Here is a 21,967-nt window from a genome sequence, read left to right as displayed (position 1 = left end):
CATGAATTAGCCGGTAAAAATAGAGGTGCATCTTACATACTTCTTTTCTTGATTTCCCCTTTTCTATCTATTTACTTCATAATAAGGGTCTTAAACAATTTGAATCCTTGAAGTGCTTACTAGGTGATTTGAGTTAAAATCCTCAAACTTGCCCCTTATTTTCCTTTTAAAAATTAAGACCCAAGTTTTTGCCCACTGAATAAGAGAAACAATTTTGCATATTTTTACATAATTTTTAAGATCATTCAACGTCATCCTACCTTTGCTCTTTTGAGCTGTAAGTTCTTTGTGATTTCCGAAATTGAAATTTCTTTACTCTTTTTTCTTGTTATATTGATGAACTGTTTTTACTACCTTACCCCTCTTACCCCACACTATTTACAGCTTTTCACTTAATCTCTCATACCTAATCCCTCTTTTATTTACACCCAGCCACCACCTCTTTACACATTGTCTCACTTACTTTATCCTCCTTTTTCTTACACCCACTCACTCCACTGTCACCCCATTGACACACTCACCAATTGTATTAATTTATACAAAAACTAGGTTGATACTCATGCAATGCACGAAAACATTTTTAAAAAGTATGTCATAAATGAATTTTTAACGCATGTATAGTACTCATAATGAAGAGTGTGGAAATTTATATGCATACTATAGTACATTAGTACTAATAGTGAATGTTGTAAAAATGGAAAAACTCGAAAAATAATATTTTTGATAGGTAGAAAGAAGTGTCCTACCCATTCCTCACTGGTTAACCCGACTTGAGTTAACGGGCTAGGCACTTTGTAAGTGGGGGTCGGGTAAGGGGATCCTTCTCCCAAATACCCCTAGTAGAGACTGAACCCCTAACCTTGAAGTCGGAAGGTGCTCTCCTTTCCACTTGGCTAAACTTAGTTTGGTAAGAAAAAACTAAAAAATATACCAAGTTTGTTAAGAACTTTATTTTATTTATGTCGATTTTATTATTTGGCCATATGCCTTTTGGTTTGTATTTGTTTGAATCAAGCCCTTGTAAATCAGAAATTTCGTTATCTTTACATAGCCTTTCATGAGGGTTGTCAATACCTTTAAACAGGTTTGCATGAATACAAAGATCAGAGCCAAGTCTATTGCAGCTTTTGGGGAACTGAGCAACTTTGCAGCTGGGACACAGCGTGATGCCTTCTTAGAGCAGGTTTTTCTTTCTTTTTTTCCCTTGGCCCTACTTTTTACTTATAACTTCATTATGCTCACTGAATTAAGGTACTAAGCTGGCATTGCTGTATTATCATGACTTATGCTGTTGGTCGTTGGTCACAGGTACATGCTGTTTTGCCACGTCTGGTTTTGCATCTTCATGATGATGATGTCAGCAACCGTGAGGCTTGCAGGGTACATCATAATTGCCCTTAATCTATTCTCCTGCTCCTCCATTATCTTAATATCCCCTTCTCAGTTGCCCTTGCATGTGTGTGCTATCTACACTTAATTGTTTTGGGTGAAAGAATCAACACGTTTGTGTTTTTTTTTTTTTTTTTTTTTTTGGCAGAAATCTCTCAAGCAAATTGTGTCGTTTATGGATGTGCAAGGAACTTCTACTCTTCTGACTACCCATTATTTTCATTCTGATCATCGGTATGATTTTGTTACCAAGAGCTCTAGTTGGATAATGAGCCTTTTTGCTTTGTTTTTATTCAAATCATATCTTTTCACAGAAGTGACTATGAAGATTTTGTCAAAGACTTGACAAAGCATTTTTCTCAAAATATGGCTTCTAGGATAGGAACTTACTTGGCTTCAGCTATTCAGGTAGGATCTTGCTCAGAAATTACTTCATACCTATGTTGAACCAAAATCATATGTATGAGGAATAGATTTTGCTGTATTAGATTGCTGCTAATATGCTTTTGTTTTAATATTATGTTCCTTTTGCTTTTTGTTTCTTGATCTTAAAACACATAGGTAAAAGGGAAAATTGTTAAACAAAAGAAAATTGTGAGTGGTGCATGTGCAGGGGCGGAGCCGGGGGGGGGGGGGGGGGGGGGGGGCTGGTGGAGGCCCGGCCCTCATGGCCCAACTGATGACTCTTTTATTTTGAAGGCTGCCCCCCATAAATATATTATGTATACAATAAAATTGTAGCTAAATCTAGCCTACTAACGTATAGCTTAGTGGTTATAGCGGGGTCTGCTAACTTCAAATACACTGATCTTGTGTTTGATTCTTCTGGGTGTTACTTGCATTATTTTGATGAAATATTTTGTGTTGCTTTAAAAAATATTGTCAATCTAATTTATTATATCGCAAATACCGCAAAAGAAAATATTTTGCAATGAGAAAATTATAGGAAATACAATGTACTTCATAAATCTCGGCCTACCCATATTTAAATTCCTGGCTTTGCCCCTGTGCATGAGTGGGTATGTGCGTATGCGTGATCGTTTGCGTTATTGTGTTAGAGAGAGAGAGAGAGATGATCAACGTTTGTCTCTGCGGCAACATGCATTATCTTGTTATTTCTCCTAGACTTTGTGAAGTATACTAATTAATTATCATATTTTTACTGATCCATAGTAGAGCTTCTAAGAACATGAGGTGTAATGATATTCCCTTTATGATGCAGGCGTTTGATGCTCCTTGGCCTATAATTCAGGCTAATGCTATGTACTTCTGCAGTGGTATGCTCTCACAGACAGATGATCAACGCATTTTGGCTCTTTATTACTCTCAGGTTATTTCTGAACCAATGGCTAGGGAGTACATCCAGTTTAATACTCTACAAATTCTGAAGTATCTTGATAGTGTTTTGGGATTCTTTTACTGTATTGCCTTATTTTAACAGTATTTTGTGCATCCCTTGCTGAGGACTGAATGCTACCTAGCCTATTACTCCCTCTGTTCTCAAGTAATTTGCAAAGTAATTTGCAAGGAATCAATATTTAGGGGAAGGGTATGTTAGTCATAGCCTATTATTAGTAGCTTGGGGAATAAGTTAGAGTTTGTTATGAGAGTTTTTCTATAAATAGGCCTCATTAGGAGGAATAATGATCATGTTGAATATTATTGAGGATTGTTATTGGGAGAGAGTGAGCCTCTCGAAAGCTCATATTAGGAGAGATCCCACCTCTCGAAAGTGGAATTATCATCCAATTTAGTGTAATTCTCATCTAATCTATATAACCATCATCTTCCTTCTGTTTTTCTGCCATTTATACTGCTGTAATCAAGCTAATCTCTAGCATAATTGTCCTATGAAATTCCGTTAACCTAACTCATTGAACCCATGTGATGTGGGCCCTTCCTCTAACTATCTTAGTGTCACTCTCTTTCTTCTTATTCTATGTGTTGTGCGGCCCTCCACTAAATCTTTCTCCATTAATCTATTTTTTATTCTAAATTTTTTGATACCTACTATCTATTCTTGATAATGTGCCCCTACCTAAGAGTACAACAATTTGAAGACGGGGGTGTATTAGATTGCACTCTCAATCTCTTGAATGTTCTTCATAATCCCAAAATGATAGCATACGCGAACATGAAATTACACAAATAAGTTATGAAGATGGACAAAATTTTACATAATGTTGAATTGAAAACATGTTATTATGAATAAAACATAACATGGCAATTAATACTTCATCTGTCGTTTTTACTTGACCTAATTTGACTTTTGCTCTATTTACAATTTTACACACTTTTGACCGTCTTTTGCTATATATATATATATGTAAAGAATAATATTCTCATGTGAGATCTTGTTCAAATTATCTCAATAAATCCTATTCTAACATCTATTATTTATAATATTTACTTATTAGAAATGAAAGATATTGGATTATTGGTGGTTAGATTTATGCATTAGCAAGGGTGATTAATGAAACAAGTCAAGTAAAAAAGAATGGAGAAAGTAAAAAATAACATTGTAATGATTTGAAAATAATGCTATTTTTTGTTCACTAATATTTTCAAACCTATGTTATTTTTGTTCATAGCCATGTTATTTTCCAACGTATGTTATTTTTGTTTATTTTAATGTTACTTTCAAATCTCTGTCATAATTTTTCTGATCAGCATATGTTATGCTTTTCTGAAAACCGGGAGCTCAAAGAATATGATGCTTCTGGGTACACCTAAAAGGGCTAAAACACTGTGACCCTAACAATCACTGCATAGTGTGTCCAGAAGACATCATCCACACATCCAATTTGCTATTTTTTTTTAAGAATTATATTTTGACCCCTTGCATAATTTAGATAGTATCCTAAGATGTATAGAACTGTGCAGGTATTTGACATGCTGGTGAGCAAAATGATTCACTCAACTGATGCTATTGTCCGAGCAGCATGTTCCTCATCATTGGGAATCTTACTTAAATCTAGCTATTCACTATCTTGGAGATCAGCTCGACTTGACCAGGCAGAGTTAAATCGGAAAGGCCCTTGAAAATGTTGTTATAGTATCTACATATCGAAGAAATATTGGGATATGCTTGCAAGGTTTCAGACCTAGTGTCTTATAAATCAAGCACCTTTACAAAGTCGCTCACGAGGGATGTTTGTACCGCTTTTGTTGGTGAAGCTGATCTTGATGCACTTCAACTTTGGAGGAAAAGTAACTCATGTCTGTAGTCATGCTCAGTTAAATTGTTTCCTGTTCTTTTTATAGTGAGCAAAATGTACAGAATTTGGTCGCATACTAACCACAGAGGAAGGTGGACACATAATTTTGTAAATGACCACGTGTAAAATTTTTGGTTATTGGCAGAGATTATTGCTTGGGGTGTAATATCTGCTTTCTTTACGCTCACATGAATCTATTTAGAGTTGAGTTATCACAAACAGTGCCTTTTACACTTGTACAGTAATTGCAATTAAAATATTAAACTTTGCTATGTCTGTTGTTTAGTGCAATTCATTGATGTACAGTGTACACCACATATTCTCCGTTGCAATATAATCTTTCCTTTTTTCGCTCCTTTCTGCTGTATTTTTTTTTTAGTTTACAATATCCTTCCCATTTGACTATTTAAGTGCTGATGGGCAGCTTTTGTGATTTTACTGGCATATCGAAGTTTAATGACAATTTACTCTGTGTTATATTAACAGGTGCGCAGTGCTCCTGAAAGGGACGTTGGTGAAGCGCTGAAGCCTTTATGCACATATAAAAGCTGATGGATGCCTTATCTAAATGTAGTGGACAACATACTAGTATTTCGGCGTACATTATGTTGCCGGACATTGTAGGTAGTTGTGGCCCCAAATGATCAATGGTAAGATGCTTTGCAATATACTTCACCAGTTCTGCTGAATTCTTTTACTTACACGTTTAGAAGCTTTACTTGATTAATTTTTTGAAGTATTAAAAGGCATGCATGACATTTGCTTCATTTGTTGCTTAGTTATATTTCTTGTTTGATGGACAGTATTTAAAATACAGTAATTTCTAATTTTCAATTATATAATAACAATTTTGAATCCAATTTCCAAGGTCTTTGACTGGACTAGCATCTCTACAATGCTAGAGTAGGGTGTTGCAAATTGCATGCATTTTACATTTTTACCTGCCTGAATCTGTTTAATAGCCGTGAAACAGGAATTCTGTTATAGATTAGTAGCCATCATGAAATAAATTTAAGGCTAAAACTATCAAATCTTGATTTGTATTACTTTGGAGCATATTAGAAACTTAAACGGTCCTAACATTCTTCAACCCCTTTCTAACTTAACTTTGCTCGTTTTCTTCGCTTTAAGATTCAAGGTTTGTAAAGGGCTTTATCTATCTATACTATTTACTAAAGCAATCACCAAAAGAGACACTTGGTACAATTTTGTAAAAAATTTTCCTCCAAAATGTTATTGATTTAATTTCTTAAAAAAATTCTATTAATAAATTTGATTTATATATATAGTATGCAACACATAAGAATTTAAATGATATACATTAAGAAATTCCAATTTGAAAAAAAATTGTTACTCATTTAATTTCAATTAACTCTATTTTAATTGACTATTATTATTAATAAATCTTTATAAATCCGTGCATTACACGGGGCCAAAAACTAGTTAAAGTACTGTAACAGAAATTATTGGTATTTTATAAATTGATTATAGGAGTAAACAAGAAGGATATATTCTAAAGTGTGAGATGATTTTAGTTGATAATAATGAAACATTGTTTGTTAAGATTTGCATTTAGTTGATAATATCAATTACCTTGTGTGTTAAGATCTACAACTATTAAGCTGACCTTGCATTCTTAATTAAATGGTGTTGCTGAAAACGTGATTAGTTTTTAAGTACTACTCATGGAAGTTAATATAATTTGGAGTCCCAAGTTTGTCACCTAGTGCTATCTTACATCTATATTGGCTACTTACTGTTTGAGCTATTAGTTACATCTTAAGAAATTGACTGCTTAATTTTAGACATATAGGGTGATGCCTGTAATTATCTCTGAAGTTTAACTGAATACAGAAATCCAACAAGAAGAAGATAGGTCATATCTAGACTTAAGGTTAGTACTATGAACCAACCACAATATTAAAACAAAACCACCAGCACCGGTGATATTCTGTTAAATCACTCTTTTATGGACTTCCTCACTTTGCTTCTCTATCTGTTGGATGACATCTTGGATCATTAACGTCAAACTTCTGTCAGAAGATCCGCCCTTTTCCACTGCTTTCTTAGCACTTTCTGCAAGCCTCACAGCTCTCTCTCGCATCTCTTTACCTTCCTTTCCATTATCCATCACTAAATTTATAGCATGCTTGACGTGCTCTTTATCTAGAGAGATTCCCCTTACCTCTTCACCTGGGTTCATCGTCGGGTTTTCCACCCTAGCACTTACACCAACCCTCAAAACTTCCACCACAAATTTCTCATTCAGAAATTGCTCTGAAAACAGAGGACAAGTAACCATCGGCAAACCAGTAGATATGCCTTCAAGAGTAGAATTCCAACCACAATGTGTCAAGAATCCGCCTACTGAAGGATGAGACAGTATTAGCACTTGTGGTGCCCAACCCAGTATAACTAATCCTCTCCCTTCAACTCTTTTCAGGAAACCATCTTCTTCTATCAATCTTTCCACCTCGTTTAGGTTATACCCTTCTCTCATAGCCAGGATGAAAGGCTTGTTTGATGCTTCTAACCCGAAAGCAAGCTGCATAACTTGTGATGCGACAACGTTGCATAGGCTTCCAAGACAAGCATATATCACTGACCTAGGCTTATGTAAATCTAACCATTTCATGCATTGTTGAATGGTAAGTGCAGCTTTGTTACCTCTTTCTCCTTTATCCAACTCATCCTGATTGCAGAGTGAAACAGGCCCAACACACCATATAGTATTCTTCCCTTTTGCCTCCTTACACCTCTTCAGGTACTCTGATTCTAGCTCCTCAAAAGAATTCACTACCACCCCAAACGCTGTCCTCTCTGCCTCTCGCATTTCCACCCTTAATGGATCCCCCGCTTGGTGTACTGCATTCGGCACCTGAGTTCTGGTGAGCTCAATTCTATCAGGCAAACCAGGCACCTCAATGGGTTCCGTATCTGACTTTACACTTTCAATCGCGTTGTACGCAATCAAATTGTGCAAGCTTAGGAGGGAGCAGCAGGACATCCCATTAAATACTATCCTTGGGATGTTGAATTTTCTAGCAACTTCAGTCGTCCAAGTGAACCCGAAATCAGAAATTAGGCAATTTGGTTTGGGTTGCAATTCTTTAAGCAACTTTTCCATAGGTTCTTGTAACTTGGCAGCAGCTTTAATAAAATTTATTGCATAGCCTAATGAAGGAAGCATGTCCACATTTTCACATCCTTCTGGTAATCCAGCCTCTTGCCAAGGGAACTCGAGCTGAGATAGTCGAATATTCAGCCCGCTTTCACTAGCACGGTTTATGGTTGATTCGAAGCGGGTCGAATTCACAGGAGTAGTCACTATAGTGACTGCAACACCATGCTTTGCTATTAACTTAGCCATGTCTATCATTGGGATCATATGGCCTGGTGCCATTAATGGAAACATCACAAAATGAAGCTGATCATTGTTGTGGTGGATGTTTTTCAAAGCCATGCCTAGCTTTTGCATGAAAAGACGGTTAGTTTGTGAATTTTGAGAATGATTTGAATTCTACTTGTTACGTGCAAGATTTTTATACTACTGTGAGTCCATTGAATATGAATTTAGTGACATGACATATGAACCTAACTAGTGTTATTTATATATATTTATTTAATCTTTAAAGAGTAAGCTTTAGAGCTTTGACATAAGCATACACATAAGCAAACGTAGCTCTTCTTTTTTCCTAAATTCCAAATAAATAGATACATAATTAAATAAATAGTTATAATATAAAAAAAAAAACAAAAATCAACAGAGGTGAAAACTTGTTCTTTTATTTATTCATTTCTTTCTTTTTGTCGGTGCTTACATTTATGTCTTACTCTCATGCATAGTACACTTCCTTTGACTCCTTTATATTTTTGGGAAATTCCCATTGGTATACTCCAGGTTCTGACTTTTTCCAGCGATATCATATTTTTTTTTAACTTCCTAATGATACACCCAAGTTTCTGACTTACTAACTTACGTGATTAGTCTGTTAATCAGACGTTAATAAGTTAGTTTTGTAGCAGCTTAGGTTTAAAAAAAGGGATAAGTTTAATTTTCCTCCAATTAATTCATTTCCCTCTAAACTTTCCCTCTCAATTTTTCGGCTATTTCCCACCAAAAGCATTCCCTCCCTATAAATGCGTCACTTCCTATTCTTTTCTCCATTTCATTTCTCCTCCATTACTGAATTTCTCTTCTTCTTCATATGTTGTCTTCTCCAATTATTTGACATGGCTGGTTCTTCAAGTTCTGGTTTTTCTTCTGGCGGCAGACATGGAAGGTCCACGTGGGTCGGGCTTTTGTACTGTAATTGTCATCCACCAAGACATGCTGAAGTAAGGGTTTCTGACTCCATTTCGAACCCTGGGAGAACCTATTACAAGTGCAAGCACTGTGGTTTGTTCATGTGGGTCACCGAAGATCAAATTATGGGAAACAGAACAGGGGAAACAAATCTTGCTGAGTATGCTAATCTGAGAGAGGAATTTACTGAATTTACAGAGAGAACATATGAATTTGCAGCCTACATATACATGGTTGTTAGGATTGTTGTTGTCATGTACTTGATTTTACTATTGGTTGCTCTCAAATGAAAGTGATGTACTTTTCCTTTTAGTCATGCCATGTAATTGGTAGATTATTAGCAATTAAAGGTTTTATTGTCTGGATTTATGAATAACAAATGAAAAAAGGGAAACATCCATCCTTTGTGTTTTATATACTGTGTTAAATTAGTCATGAATCTAACACAACCTTTGATCTAAATGAACGCACATCACAACTTTAAACAAGGCCAAAGTTGGCTGATTTCATATATCCAAAATGAAGATAGTTGTCAAAGTTATGTTCCAAAAAGCAATGTTATGTTCCAAACAGCAAACTACACTATCAGAAACCAAACAAAAGTACTTAAATTCCCTAGCTTTTACTGTACCAAAAATCAAGCTAAAGTATCAAAAACCAAAGTTGAATACATATAACTCTATGCCACTGTCTACAAACTTAGAGAATCATATTAGACTTGAGACTGGTTCAATGGTTGGCTAGGCATCTGTGAGGCATTCAATTTTGTTGGATGTTCAGTTGGGGGTCTTCTTTGCTTCCTTGCCTTAGATGCTACAGCCTCAGATGTTGTTGTCTTTGAAGCCTTTGCTGCATTAGATTGATCTCTGACCCTTGGGTTCTTGATGACAACAGGCTCAGAAGCCTTCAACTCTTTTCCAGTTAAGTCTCCCTTACAGGTTGCCTTATTGTGCCCAAAGCAACCACACTTGTTGCACTTCACTGTTTTGCTTCTTTTGCCTGGTTGCACTTCTCCTTCTTCTCTTTTTCTATTCCTACTTGATCTTCCAATTCCTCTCTTCATCTTAGGGGGCATGATAATTCTACCTGAGTCATCAGCAGGCCATTGTTCTGTGTCTGGAATGGGGTTAATGCACACACTGTAAGACTTCTTATATGTCTTCACAGAGTACCAGGAGCTAACAAAGTCATGTGGGTCTAACTTTGCATCAATTAGGGCCCTAATGGCATGCCTACATGGTACCCCTAATAGTTGCCATGTCCCCACATGAACAAATTTTCTTGTTAAGGCTCAGAGGGAACTGAGATCTACCTTCATGGATTTCATACTCCCCTGGGCTGGACTTGAAGACTCTGCAGTTTGAGCTTGCTTTTCCTATCTCTTTCACCAGTTTCACAATTTTAGGATAAATGTCTTCATCTTTTCAAGACTTTGCATTCTCAAGCCTTGTTGCAATTCTCACCATGCACACCCTCCTTATTCCTGCATATTTGATCTAAATTAGACAACTAATCACAATACATAAACCTAAGTATGAGAACTAAACAAGTTATGTACAATGTACCTTCTAGCAAAGTTAATACATGCCTACACCTATTAACTCCAAGTGTGGAGTTGAAGCTTTCCACAAAATTAGATGTATTGGACTCATTGCATACATCAGGGTCAAATTTATGCTTACTCCACTTGGACTGTTCTCCCAAGTCTGCAAACCAAGACATGACTCCATCACCTCCATGTTTCTGAAGCTTCTCCATAGCTTTCCTGAATGTGAAATCAGAAGTTGAGAATTGCAGAATGTGAAAGTAGAAGTTGAGAATGGCAAATGAATGTGAAAGCAGAAGTTGAGAATTCTACCTGAATGTGAAACCAGAAGTTGCATTGCAAGCTCTCCAGAACAGGACATACATGAGAGGGCCTGGAAACTTCTTTTTGTAGTTCCTACTGAGGTGCCTACAGCAGAACCTTCTGTCGGCTTCTGGCCACACATTGTCCAAAGCTAATTCTACTCCCTGAAACAGTGATGAATTAGATAAGTATGCATATACATATATAAAGTACAGAACAAAACAACAAAATTAAACTTAGGTACTTGCCTTTTGCCTATCAAATATGATTGTCCAATGCTTTCTTAAGGACTCTTTGACAATGTTCAGCAAATGCCAGAAGAAATAGCTCCATGACTCCTTGTCTTCTTGGCTTACTACAGCATAGGATATGGGAAAAATCTCATTATTGCCATCTATACCCACAGCAGATAGCAATATTCCCCCATAATTACCTTTGAGGTGTGTTCCATCTACACCAATCAAAGTTCTGACACCTCTAAGAAGGCCTTTCTACTATCCAGTGAAAGAAATGAACATGCTTGTAAACTGTAGCTGCTTAGGTAGGGACTCAATTTCTTTCCATGCACAAAAAACTTTGCTACCATGGTTTGTTTCAGTTCACATTTGAGCATACATAGGCAGCAAAGAGTATGACTCATCATGTCCTCCAAAGAGCTGCTCAATTACATAACTCTTTAACCTGTACAAAGTGGACTGTCTCATATAGATGCCATATCTTTGGAAAGCAGCTCATTTAGTGCTTTGCCAGGAATGTCAGGGGTTAGCTCTGATGTCTTCAATAACCATCTGAGAAGCCCACTTAACATTGCATATGTGGTTGTATGTCTCTAAGCCCCTGCAAGTGTGTATATTGAGCCATATTTTCTTAATGGCCCGGGTTTTGCCATCTGCAAGTCTACTTGCATGTAACCTCCAGTGACAACACCGAGATTGGCACACTGCAGTGTACCTTTTGTTGTCAGCATACTCAACATTAATGGAAAATATTTCTTGTACAGTAAAGTCCTTAAGAGTATCCTTAAAATGTGTCTTATCTGTAAAAATCATTCATGGTCTGAGTGAAATCTTACCAAAATATGCATCCTCATACATCTCTCCATTCTTGTACACCCTCTTAAAGTAATCCTCATCATTTTCATCATCTAAAAAGTCAAACCATTTCCCTGGTTTCCAATTATTCTTTATTTTAGGAATCCTTTGAAGCTGTACCAACTCATCTACAGGTACATCCCCATTTGGTGCTACTTCTCCATCAGAGTCTTTTTCATCACCTTTACCCTCTCTTTTTCCAGATTCATCACTTTGCACAACAAACTGCATATTTTTTCTTCTCACCTTTATACTAGAGACTTGACCCTCCTCTTCACCCTCATTCAAACCAAAGCTAGTACCCTCCACCTCACTCTAATTCCTACCAGATTCATCACTTTGCACAACAAACTCCATCTTTCTTCTCACCTTTAAACTTCTAACTTGACCCTCCTCTTGACCCTCATTCAAACCAGTACTAAGGCCATTTCTTTGACTCTCAATCAAACAGGAATCAACACCAAGCATCCTTCTCTCAGTGACATTAGTACCAACCTTTGACCTTAACCCCTTTCTAATTGATGTGGTCCTAGGAAGCTTTTTTGCAAAAAAAACAGAGCTTTGAGATGCTTTAGGCAAAAGTTGGTCATTAAAAGCAGCTGTATCATTCACTGTAATAGGTGAAAATCTTGGGCTCCTTCTCAAAGGTAAGCTCTTGAATACAGTATTTGGTGACCTAGGGGATGGTGGTTGCATTGGGGTTGATTTGGTGGCAGCTTTCTTCTTACTCTTTGAAGCCTTGACCTTCCTTGACTTTTCTATCCTTGCCATGGTTTCCTCAAACTGTTTCCTACCCTTGGTATACTCAAGATCAGTTTGTTCAACATTTGGTTCATCTACTGATGAATCATAATTAGCATACCTAGGTGGAGATGAATCATTTAAAGTTATCTCTTCTATGGAAGGCTGAGAGGGATCAATTTGTGATGGTTGTGTTTGGGGTGGTTCTGTTTGGGGTGCAGTGATCTGAGAGGGTTCATCAATTTGGGGTGGTTCTGTTTGGGGTGCAGTGATCTGAGAGGGTTCATCAGTTTGGGGTGGTTCAATTTGGGAAGGTTCATGACTTGGTGGTGCAGGTTTGGACTTCCTCAAGTTCTTGATCATTTTATTAAGAGGACTTGGTTTTTTGGCAAACCCAACCCAAATGTCATACACATCACACTGACCTAGGGTCTTAAACATCCTAAATAAATCAGTATCATCTAATAAAGGGTTATGCTTTTGATTGTAAGCATAATTAAAGGAAGGGTTGATGATAGGAAACTCGGGGTCTATGTCGACATTGTCTTCAAATTCAACAACCAAGTCAATCAAATTGCATGTATCTAAGTCAACATTAAAGTCAATATGTTTCCCAAACTAATGAAACCTTAACACAACCTCATGACTATCACCCATTCTGCAAAATAAGGCAAACAAAGTACACAATTACAACATGCACAGATATTCTTCACACTTTAAACAACAAACATTCACAGATCCATAGATCAATCAAACATGATCATGCCATATCATCCAAAAAAAAAACTAGTTTTACACCACTAATTCACAAAACATAATCACACACCTATTGTAGATGAAAGTAACCTAAATTCACATAATTAAACAACATATACATCAAGAAATTAACCTAAATTTGCTCAAAACAGAACAACAAACAAAATCACCAATTCTTAAAACAATTGAACAGTAGTAGTACTAACATACCTGAATTATGGAAGATTTCCCTTTCCAAGCTTTGAAACCCAACGAAATTTGCGACAAATCTTGTAAACCCTAGGTTGTCCCTTCGTGAATTCAACAGAGCAAATGAGAAATAATTTTGAAAATTCTTTGGTTTATGTCAAATCGACATAAATGGAAGGGGAAGGGGTTTTGATCGTTGGAGGGAAGGGTTTATAAGGGGGTAAATTAGTCTTTTCAATTTTTTTTAACCTAAGTACCTTTTACCCTATATTTACTAACTTATTAACGTCTGATTAACAGACTAATCACGTGAGTTAGTAAGGCAGAAACTTGGGTGTATCATTAGGAAGTCAAAAAAAAAAAATGTGGTGCCACTGGAAAAAGTCAGAACCTGGAGTATACCAATTGGAATTTCCCTATATTTTTTATTGCTTGACTTATTGCATTATTTTTGAAATTTTTTTTTACTAAGTTTTTAACTATCAAGCTGTCAAAAAAAAAAAAAAAAAAAAAAAAAAAAAAAAAAAAAAAAAAAAAAAAAACTAACAAGCTTTATACTTCTTCCGTTTTTTTAGTTGCTACATTTTTATTTTCTCGATCTCGTAGAGATAGAGAAAAAGAAATGTTAAACCGAAAAGTGTTGCAATTAATCAACAATTTTCAAAATAGGAAAGTATAGCAACTAAAAAAGAAATTAAGGAAGTAATAATGTTTATAGATAATTAATAATACTCCTACTTGTATTAATTATTAAATATTCCAATTGTTAATCAATGGAGGAAATTTTTTCCAAAGATCATTCGACATAATTTTAATATCATTTTCAAATGGCTCTGGAATTTAGTTGGTCCTGGATGGCTGGGCGGCTGACATCTTGATGTTGCCATATTGTGAATTGGATATAGCGAAATTTGGGACGGAAGTAAACACATTGAACGTACATACAATTAGCATTATTGGTGGGCCAGAAAGCTTTGCAATTTGCAGCCATAGAACGAGGATTACTTCACCATCTTATATTTGTAGTAAAGTTTAACAATTGAACCTTCTGGATTTTTGAATTTTGTTTGACATCTTCGAATTAAGGTGAAATTAGTGTGTAATTCGGGTGATGTCTTGAATTGCTAGCTAGTTTATGTACTTCTTTAATTTAATAATTATGTTCGATTATATGTATAGTTAGTGTATAGTGGTTCGAGCGTTGCCTCGAGTGTCATTTTTTTTTTAGATCATATGTATTTTTATTTTAATCTTGTGAAAAATAAATGAATTATTACCTCTAATTTACATAATAAATGAAAGGAATATATAATATTATGTTAAATTTGAAACATTAATAAAAGTTGGTTGAGATGGTAAATGTATTAACTATATGTATTGAAGGTTATGGGTTTGAATCTAGTTCAATGCATATTTTATTTTGTTAAATGAAGTGACTAGCTTATGTGGCGCATATACTTTAAATAGTGATGTGGCACTGTAAAATGACACACATTAGAGCCTGTTCTATTCAGATTATTTTCAGTTCAGTTCAGTTCATTTCTTAATTTCCTTCTCTCATAAAATAAAATAGACTATATATACTTCAGTTTTATAATATTGTTAACATTAACTATTTGTACAAGAATTAAATCAATTGAAAGAGTCTGAAAAGATAGGTATAAACAAAATAAAGAAAAAGATGGACAAAGTAAGATAGATTCCGTTATTCAAAGTATGGGTCTGTTTTGATTGACTGAACTGATACTGTCAATATTATCATTATTATTTATTTTGTGGTAAGAAGAAGGCACTATTAATCGGTTGAAATTTAAAAAAGGTCAATTCGAACCGATTTAATGAACAGGGCTCCTTAGAAGTAGTAGGAGAAAGGTAATTGAGTTTTCACTCCTAAAGAGTTCCCTTTTATTTGATCCCATAACCACATATTTATACTAGATCCATTCTTAAATATTTTGTGGAACAATGGTAGACTAGTAGTAAGAAAAAACTAATTAAATTTTTGGTTATACTTAATCTTATTTGTTGTTTTTACTCTCGTAGTGCTACAATCATTTATAATTTTTTCTTACAATTCTTAATTTTGTTTGGTTTATACGATTAATATTTTTAGAACACCTATATTATTCACCATTTTCTAACATCAACTTCCGTATTTGGAATCTCTCTTACTTTGTCCATCTTTTTCTTATAGTTATCTTTCTTTTCAAACTCTCTCAATTGATTTAATTCTTGTACAAATAGTTAATGTTAAGAATATTATAAAACTGAAAGTAATATATAGTCTATTTCAAAATCAGTTCTTAGTTGAGTCTCATGTTTCAAATTTAGATTTCATAGCAAAACTATGTTCCACATAAAACATAATCGCGTGGGTTTAATTGTGTTGGGAACTTCAACCTAAAACCAACATGGAAGCCTTGAACTTTGCATGAAATAAGAGGACAGCCGAAGTAAATTTTAGTGGCACACAAAACAGAATAACTGATGCACTGCATTCAATCAAGACAACTACAAATTTGAGGTCCACATGAAAACCACCACAAAACTACACATAACATTAGGTATTGTTGATGTATACCAACCAAAATCACATGGCTTCCGCCTTTTTCTTTTTCTTTTTTTTTTTTTTTACCTTCTCATGCCTATCTCAATATACCATTGCATTTGCATTGTATTTGTACTTATTTGTTACGACTTTTAGTTTTTATTTATCTTCAGATTTATGTTGCCACAACTTGAATAATGGAGTTATGGGTTACTCAAGTTACTCGGTCGGGGGTTACTTGAGTTACTCCTGACTGCAGTAACTCAAGTAACCCCTGACCGAGTAATCTCTCGAGTAATCCATGACCGAACCCCTTGAGTAACCCTTTACCAAATAACCCCTTAAGTAACGAACCCCTAACTGAATAACCCCTCAAGTAACCCCTGACTGAACCCTCAAATAATCCCTGACCGAGTAACCCCTAACCAAACTCCTTAAATAACCCCTGATCGAGTAATTCGAGTAATCCTTGACCGAGTAACTTATGATCGAGTAACCCCTCGAGTTACCTCTAACTAATTAACTTGATTAACCCTTGATCGAGTAACTTGAGTGACCCTTGATCGACTAACCCTTCAAGTAACTCATGACCGAGCGAACCCCTCAAGTAATCCCTCAATCAAGTAACCCCTGACTGAGTTACTCGAGTAACCCCTGACTGAATTAGTTAGGTAACCCCTACAAAATAACTCAGGTAACCCTTGCCACACGGTGTGACCTACTGCACAAAAAAGTTTCTAATTACTCAAACCATAAGTGATATTAGGTATTTCATGTTGGAGGTGATAGCTTGTTTCAAGACCAATCCAACAATAGGTTATATGCCCAATTTTATTAAGAAACAAGAAAGTTATGATCGTTTTACAAAGAGTTGTCAAATTTGGAGAAGGGACACAGACGTGCTGATTTACATATAGCTTGTTCGTGCTTGGTTGAGTGAAGAAGTTAATGCAAAAATTTCTGCTACGCTTATGACGACTACTAATGATATTCCTTGAGGACTTATTAGGGTTTCCTTATGTTATTTGAGGAACTGTTGGGTGGACAATTGTAATGCTCACATTGATATGATTAGCCTAACCAATTAAAGCCAATATGTAACTGCGTTTTTCTAGACTTCTAGTACTTGAGATTTTTTGTGATATGGAGAGAGAGTTATATCTCCTTTGTTATATGTCTTAAGAAAATACTACCTCTTACCATGTGAACGTAGGTCATGTTGTTCGAAACACATATATTCGTGTGTTCATCTACTTAATTTATCAAATTAACGTTGTTTATACTGTTGTCTATGTTATGCGCACATCAAACTGATTACTTAAACCAAACAATTTTCATTTATTTCCTAACAATGATAATGTAGTGGAATAGGAGAGAGCGAGATTAATAACTACCCTCTTTTCAGATACTTTTCATTATTGGATCTCTTGGGTTTCTTCGGGAGAAATATTAATTATTGATGCTCGATCCAAAATCACATTTTAAATCGGATATCCGAATTCGAAATTTGTTGTTTCTGATATCCAAATCCGATCTAAAGATTTGGATATCCGATATTTGAAAGTTGTATGATTGGATATTGCACGCTATCCATCATTAACTTTTACTTCCTTCGTTTTTTTTACAGTTGCAACACATTGTTTATCACGATATTTAAGAAAAGTGGACCTCAAATGATATAATACACATTAAATGGGGTTAAGAGGTTGTTAGGAGTATAATCAAATAGGCTATGAATTTTAAATAAAGGGTAAGAGTACAATTTTCATCATAAAAACTTTCCTTTTATAATGGCTTACAATAATTGTAACATTTTCATTTTAGGAAAGTGTTATAATTAATTACATAGAAACGGAGGCAGTATTATACTCGTGTTTTGATTGTGTCTAGTGGCAAAACTATAACACTAGATTGATCATTTGTTATCCTATGCTAATTTTTATCTCTTTGTTGCAAGGAAAATTTGCAAATTGCAGCCATTTAAAGTTTGTATTTTGCAAATTGCAGCCCAAAATTTCGTATAAATTGTAAATTGCAGCTCGATTCAACTTTTTCATCGGTTTACATGTCGAAAAATCTTCGATTAAGGTTTTAGGGGCTATTTTAGGGCTTAAGGGCTCGAATTGAGATCGGAATTAGCAAAAAAATAACGCAAGTGCCTTGTTTTGCGTAACAAAAATGTATCGATTTGTGGGAAACTATAAAAATGAGACACTTACGTTATTTTTTTGCTAATTCCGAGCTCAATTTGGTTCCCTAAGAAATAAAATAACCCCTAAAACCTTAACCGAAAATTTTTCGACATGTAAACCGATGAAAAAGTTGAATCGGGCTGCAATTTACAATTTATACGAACTTTTGGGCTGTAATTTGCAATTTTTTTAAATGGCTGCAATTTGCAAAATACAAACTTTAAATGGCTGCAATTTGCAAATTTTCCTTGTTGCAATCGATGTTGTAACACAAAAAAATTGTCGTTTTACTACAAAAAAAATGACAAAAGAAATGAGCAAAGGAGAAGAAGATATGAGCATCTGGACGAAGATCTCCGGCAAAGCGGATACGTTAACGAGTTAAGAACGCAAATGTTGATAGTTGATAAATGATAACGCCAATTAATTAGGTAAAATTGGCCTCTACACTCTGAACTATAGTTTGGGTAAGCTGGCAATCCTGATTCGGATGACCCGACCTGTGGCTCGAAATTGACCTGAACACAAAGCTGACCCGACCCGAAGTGGAGTTGATTCGAACTTGACTCGATACCCTTATTGACCTAACCCGAATTAACCTGACCCGAAATTGACCCAATACCCGAATTGACCAAACCCGAAATTGACCCGATACCCGAAGCAACCCGACCCGAAGTGACCCGAAACCCGAAGTGACTCGACCCAATTTTGACCGGAATTGATTGACCCGAACAGACCCGAAACCCGAAGTGACCCGAACTATACCCGAAATGACCTGACCCAAGATTAACAAATATTTAAAATGACCTAACTGATTTAGGGATTAATTACTTTACCCGAATTAACACTTATTGAAAATAATTAAACAGTATAGTATTGTGTGCATAATTAATATTGTTGAAGTGTGCGTGTAATTTATTACTCGTATTTATAAAGAGTTTCATTTGACTAGGAATACTAGTTTTTGTTATTGTTATTATTACCATTACTCCTAGCTTCTTCTTTTAAGTGTTACATTGAATTTTTTTCCACTATTCACTTTATCCAATTTGAATATTTGACCAATTAATCAATAATAGTAATCATACATATGAAACAATACAGTCTTGTGTATATGGTATTATTGGAATTGTTAATGAATATATTATTAATATTCAATTGTTGTACTTTATTCTTATTGATAACTATAACACAAAATATTGGGTGCGGCAAGCCGCACCCAATGTTTCGTCAGTCGAGAAGTATCATCATCATCTTCTTGCGACGATGCAGAACAAGTTTCCATCCGATGAGAAGGTGGTGGTTACGGCGAAGGAGAGGAGCGAGGTCATCCATGGCGGAGGAGAGAGAAATTTTACTTGCTTGAGATTCTCGGATTTTTCGAAAAATGCCCAAAAAATCGAATTGGAGCTTTCTTATGTGATGTATAATTGTTGAAATTGATTGTCCCATATGATTGTAGGTTGAATTGTGAGCATTTTGATAACATATGCATGTATTTTGGTTGAGAAGTGAGCAAGTTATGTTATACCCATGACTTTAAGTACGAAATCATCAATGGAGGTTCTGCCATTGTTATACATATCATCAAACAAATTATGCATATTCTCAAACAAGTTATACATATCCTCTAATGGCTTGATGATATCCTCTATGACTATATGATATCATTTATGATTGTGTCTATGATATCCTTTATTGGCTAGATGATATCCTCTATTGGCTATATGATATTATCCAGCCATGATACCATATAGCTAATAGAGGATATCATCCAGCCAACATAAGATATCATCCAGCTAGTAGAAATATCATTCAGCCAATAAAGAATATCATATAGCTAATAAAAGGATATCATCAAGTTAGTAGAGGATATCATCCAATTAGTAGAGGATAGCATATATCTAATAAAGGATATCATCCAGTTAGTAGAGGATATCATCCAGCCAATAGAGGATATCATCCCACCAATTGAGGATATCAAAAATCCGCATTTTGTTAGTCTGGACATTTCGTCAGTCAGGACTGATAAAATACCTTCTCATATATTATTGGTTAAATTTTTACATCGATATAGACAAAAATTGACCTGATCCGATTTCAACCCGACCCGAACTTGACCTGATAATTTAACCCGAAGACTGACCTAACCCGAATTGACCAAACCCGAAATGACCTGACCCGAACTCGATCCAACCGAAGTGTTGACCCGATACTCGACCAGACCCGAATTACCATTGACCTAAAAGTGACTTGAAACCCGAATTGACCCGACCCAAACTAATGATTTGGGTGCAAAGCGTACCTTTAATGAGTTTTCCGGCTACCATTCTCACCGGAGCTAGTGAGTTAAATTTTTATTTTTCGATTGGTGTGCCGAAAAATGTTCTGTAAAGGTTTCGGGGGTCCTTTTGACCCCTTAGCACCTAAATTGAGCTCGAAACTAGCAAAAAATAGCGTACATGATTCGTTTAGCGTGTTATAAAATAACTCGATTTGTGTGTCATTGTTTTTTAAGCCGAATTGAGTCATTTACGCTATTTTTTTGCTTGTTTCGAGCTCAATTTGGAATCTTAACGGCAAAATGACCCTTGAAACCTTTGCAAGACATTTTTTGGCACGCAAATCGATAAAATTCACTGGCCTAGGCTAGAATAGTGACTGGAAAACTCACTAAAGACGCGCTTTGCACCTAAGTCATTTGTTGGCAGTGTTTTGACTACTAAGCAAAGTATAGGGTGCTGGTTGTAATTTTGCCAAATAATTTATGGATTTGTTCCAAACCCAAAACTACTTTTTTTTTTTTAATTCTTTTTCCACATTCATTTATTTTCAATAAAATATTAACAATTATATTTCTTTTATAGTTTTTAATTAGGTTAAACTCTGTGCAATAGATGTACGACTATTAAATAATTATAATGAAATTCAAATTATAAAACTGTTATAAAAATATAAGGAAATGACACATCAACCATTCAAGTATGAAGTATATAACCACTATAATAGTTATAATAATCAGTTTAATATTTAAGAAAGTTTAGTTTAGAAATATATGTAAAGCAATTGTCATTTTTTAGATACAATCCTTGGATATGGTAAGAATACTTTAATTTAAACAAATTTTTTTTCATGAAAAATTTTAAATATAATTTTGCCGAGTGTCCCTTTTATTCGCCTTTTAGTAATACTTTTATGTAATAGATAGATAGATACTCTAACTACTTTTCTTACCTCTTATTTTATTCAAGTCAATTAAATTTCCCAAAACTATGTACCGGTCAAATTGTAACATTTAAAAAAAATAAGGGGAGTATTTCGGATTATGGATAGGATATCTAATATTCGATTTTATTTAGAATATCGGATATTTGGAATGTTTAAGAATCAATATCCAAATGCGTATCACATATCCATTTTTTCGGATTGAATTCCAATCCATAACAATTATTTAGATACGATATCGATAAACTTGGATTGGATATCCATCAGATGTCTAAAAAATTGGATCCGATTGTCAATTGGTCTTACATGCATCTTTATGATACTAGGATAGGTGCAACACTGGCCCATGAAAGAAGCCCACTTGTAAAATGCCCCCAATGTGCAAACTTTTAGCTGGTCTAGAGGGACCAGCCAGATATGGCTGGTCCCTCATTTTAAAAATGAACATTCAATGTAACAAGAA

At 35.2% G+C, this 21,967-nt stretch overlaps 1 protein-coding gene and 1 pseudogene across 1 annotated transcript in view; one reads left to right on the top strand and one right to left on the bottom strand.

Moving 5' to 3' along the window:
- LOC145567569 (protein SHOOT GRAVITROPISM 6-like) overlaps nucleotides 1-4,879 on the top strand; it is a 43,911-nt gene extending 39,032 nt beyond the window's left edge. The window contains exons 46-51 of the mRNA XM_081626883.1: nucleotides 1,085-1,183; nucleotides 1,309-1,380; nucleotides 1,538-1,623; nucleotides 1,704-1,797; nucleotides 2,612-2,719; nucleotides 4,273-4,879. Of these exons, the coding sequence (XP_081483009.1) occupies nucleotides 1,085-1,183; nucleotides 1,309-1,380; nucleotides 1,538-1,623; nucleotides 1,704-1,797; nucleotides 2,612-2,719; nucleotides 4,273-4,431 (618 nt within the window). The 3' untranslated portion in view covers nucleotides 4,432-4,879. The remainder of the gene's footprint in view (nucleotides 1-1,084; nucleotides 1,184-1,308; nucleotides 1,381-1,537; nucleotides 1,624-1,703; nucleotides 1,798-2,611; nucleotides 2,720-4,272) is intronic.
- A 1,403-nt stretch (nucleotides 4,880-6,282) lies between these two features.
- Nucleotides 6,283-8,132, bottom strand: LOC145568877 (UDP-glycosyltransferase 73C2 pseudogene; annotated as a pseudogene).
- Nucleotides 8,133-21,967: the final 13,835 nt, after the last annotated feature.

Source organism: Chenopodium album, chromosome 11, assembly GCF_948465745.1.
Source record: "Chenopodium album chromosome 11, dcCheAlbu1.1, whole genome shotgun sequence".
Taxonomy (NCBI): domain Eukaryota; kingdom Viridiplantae; phylum Streptophyta; class Magnoliopsida; order Caryophyllales; family Amaranthaceae; genus Chenopodium; species Chenopodium album.
Note: the sequence above shows the minus strand (reverse complement) of the source record. Positions and strands in the feature narration are given on the sequence as shown.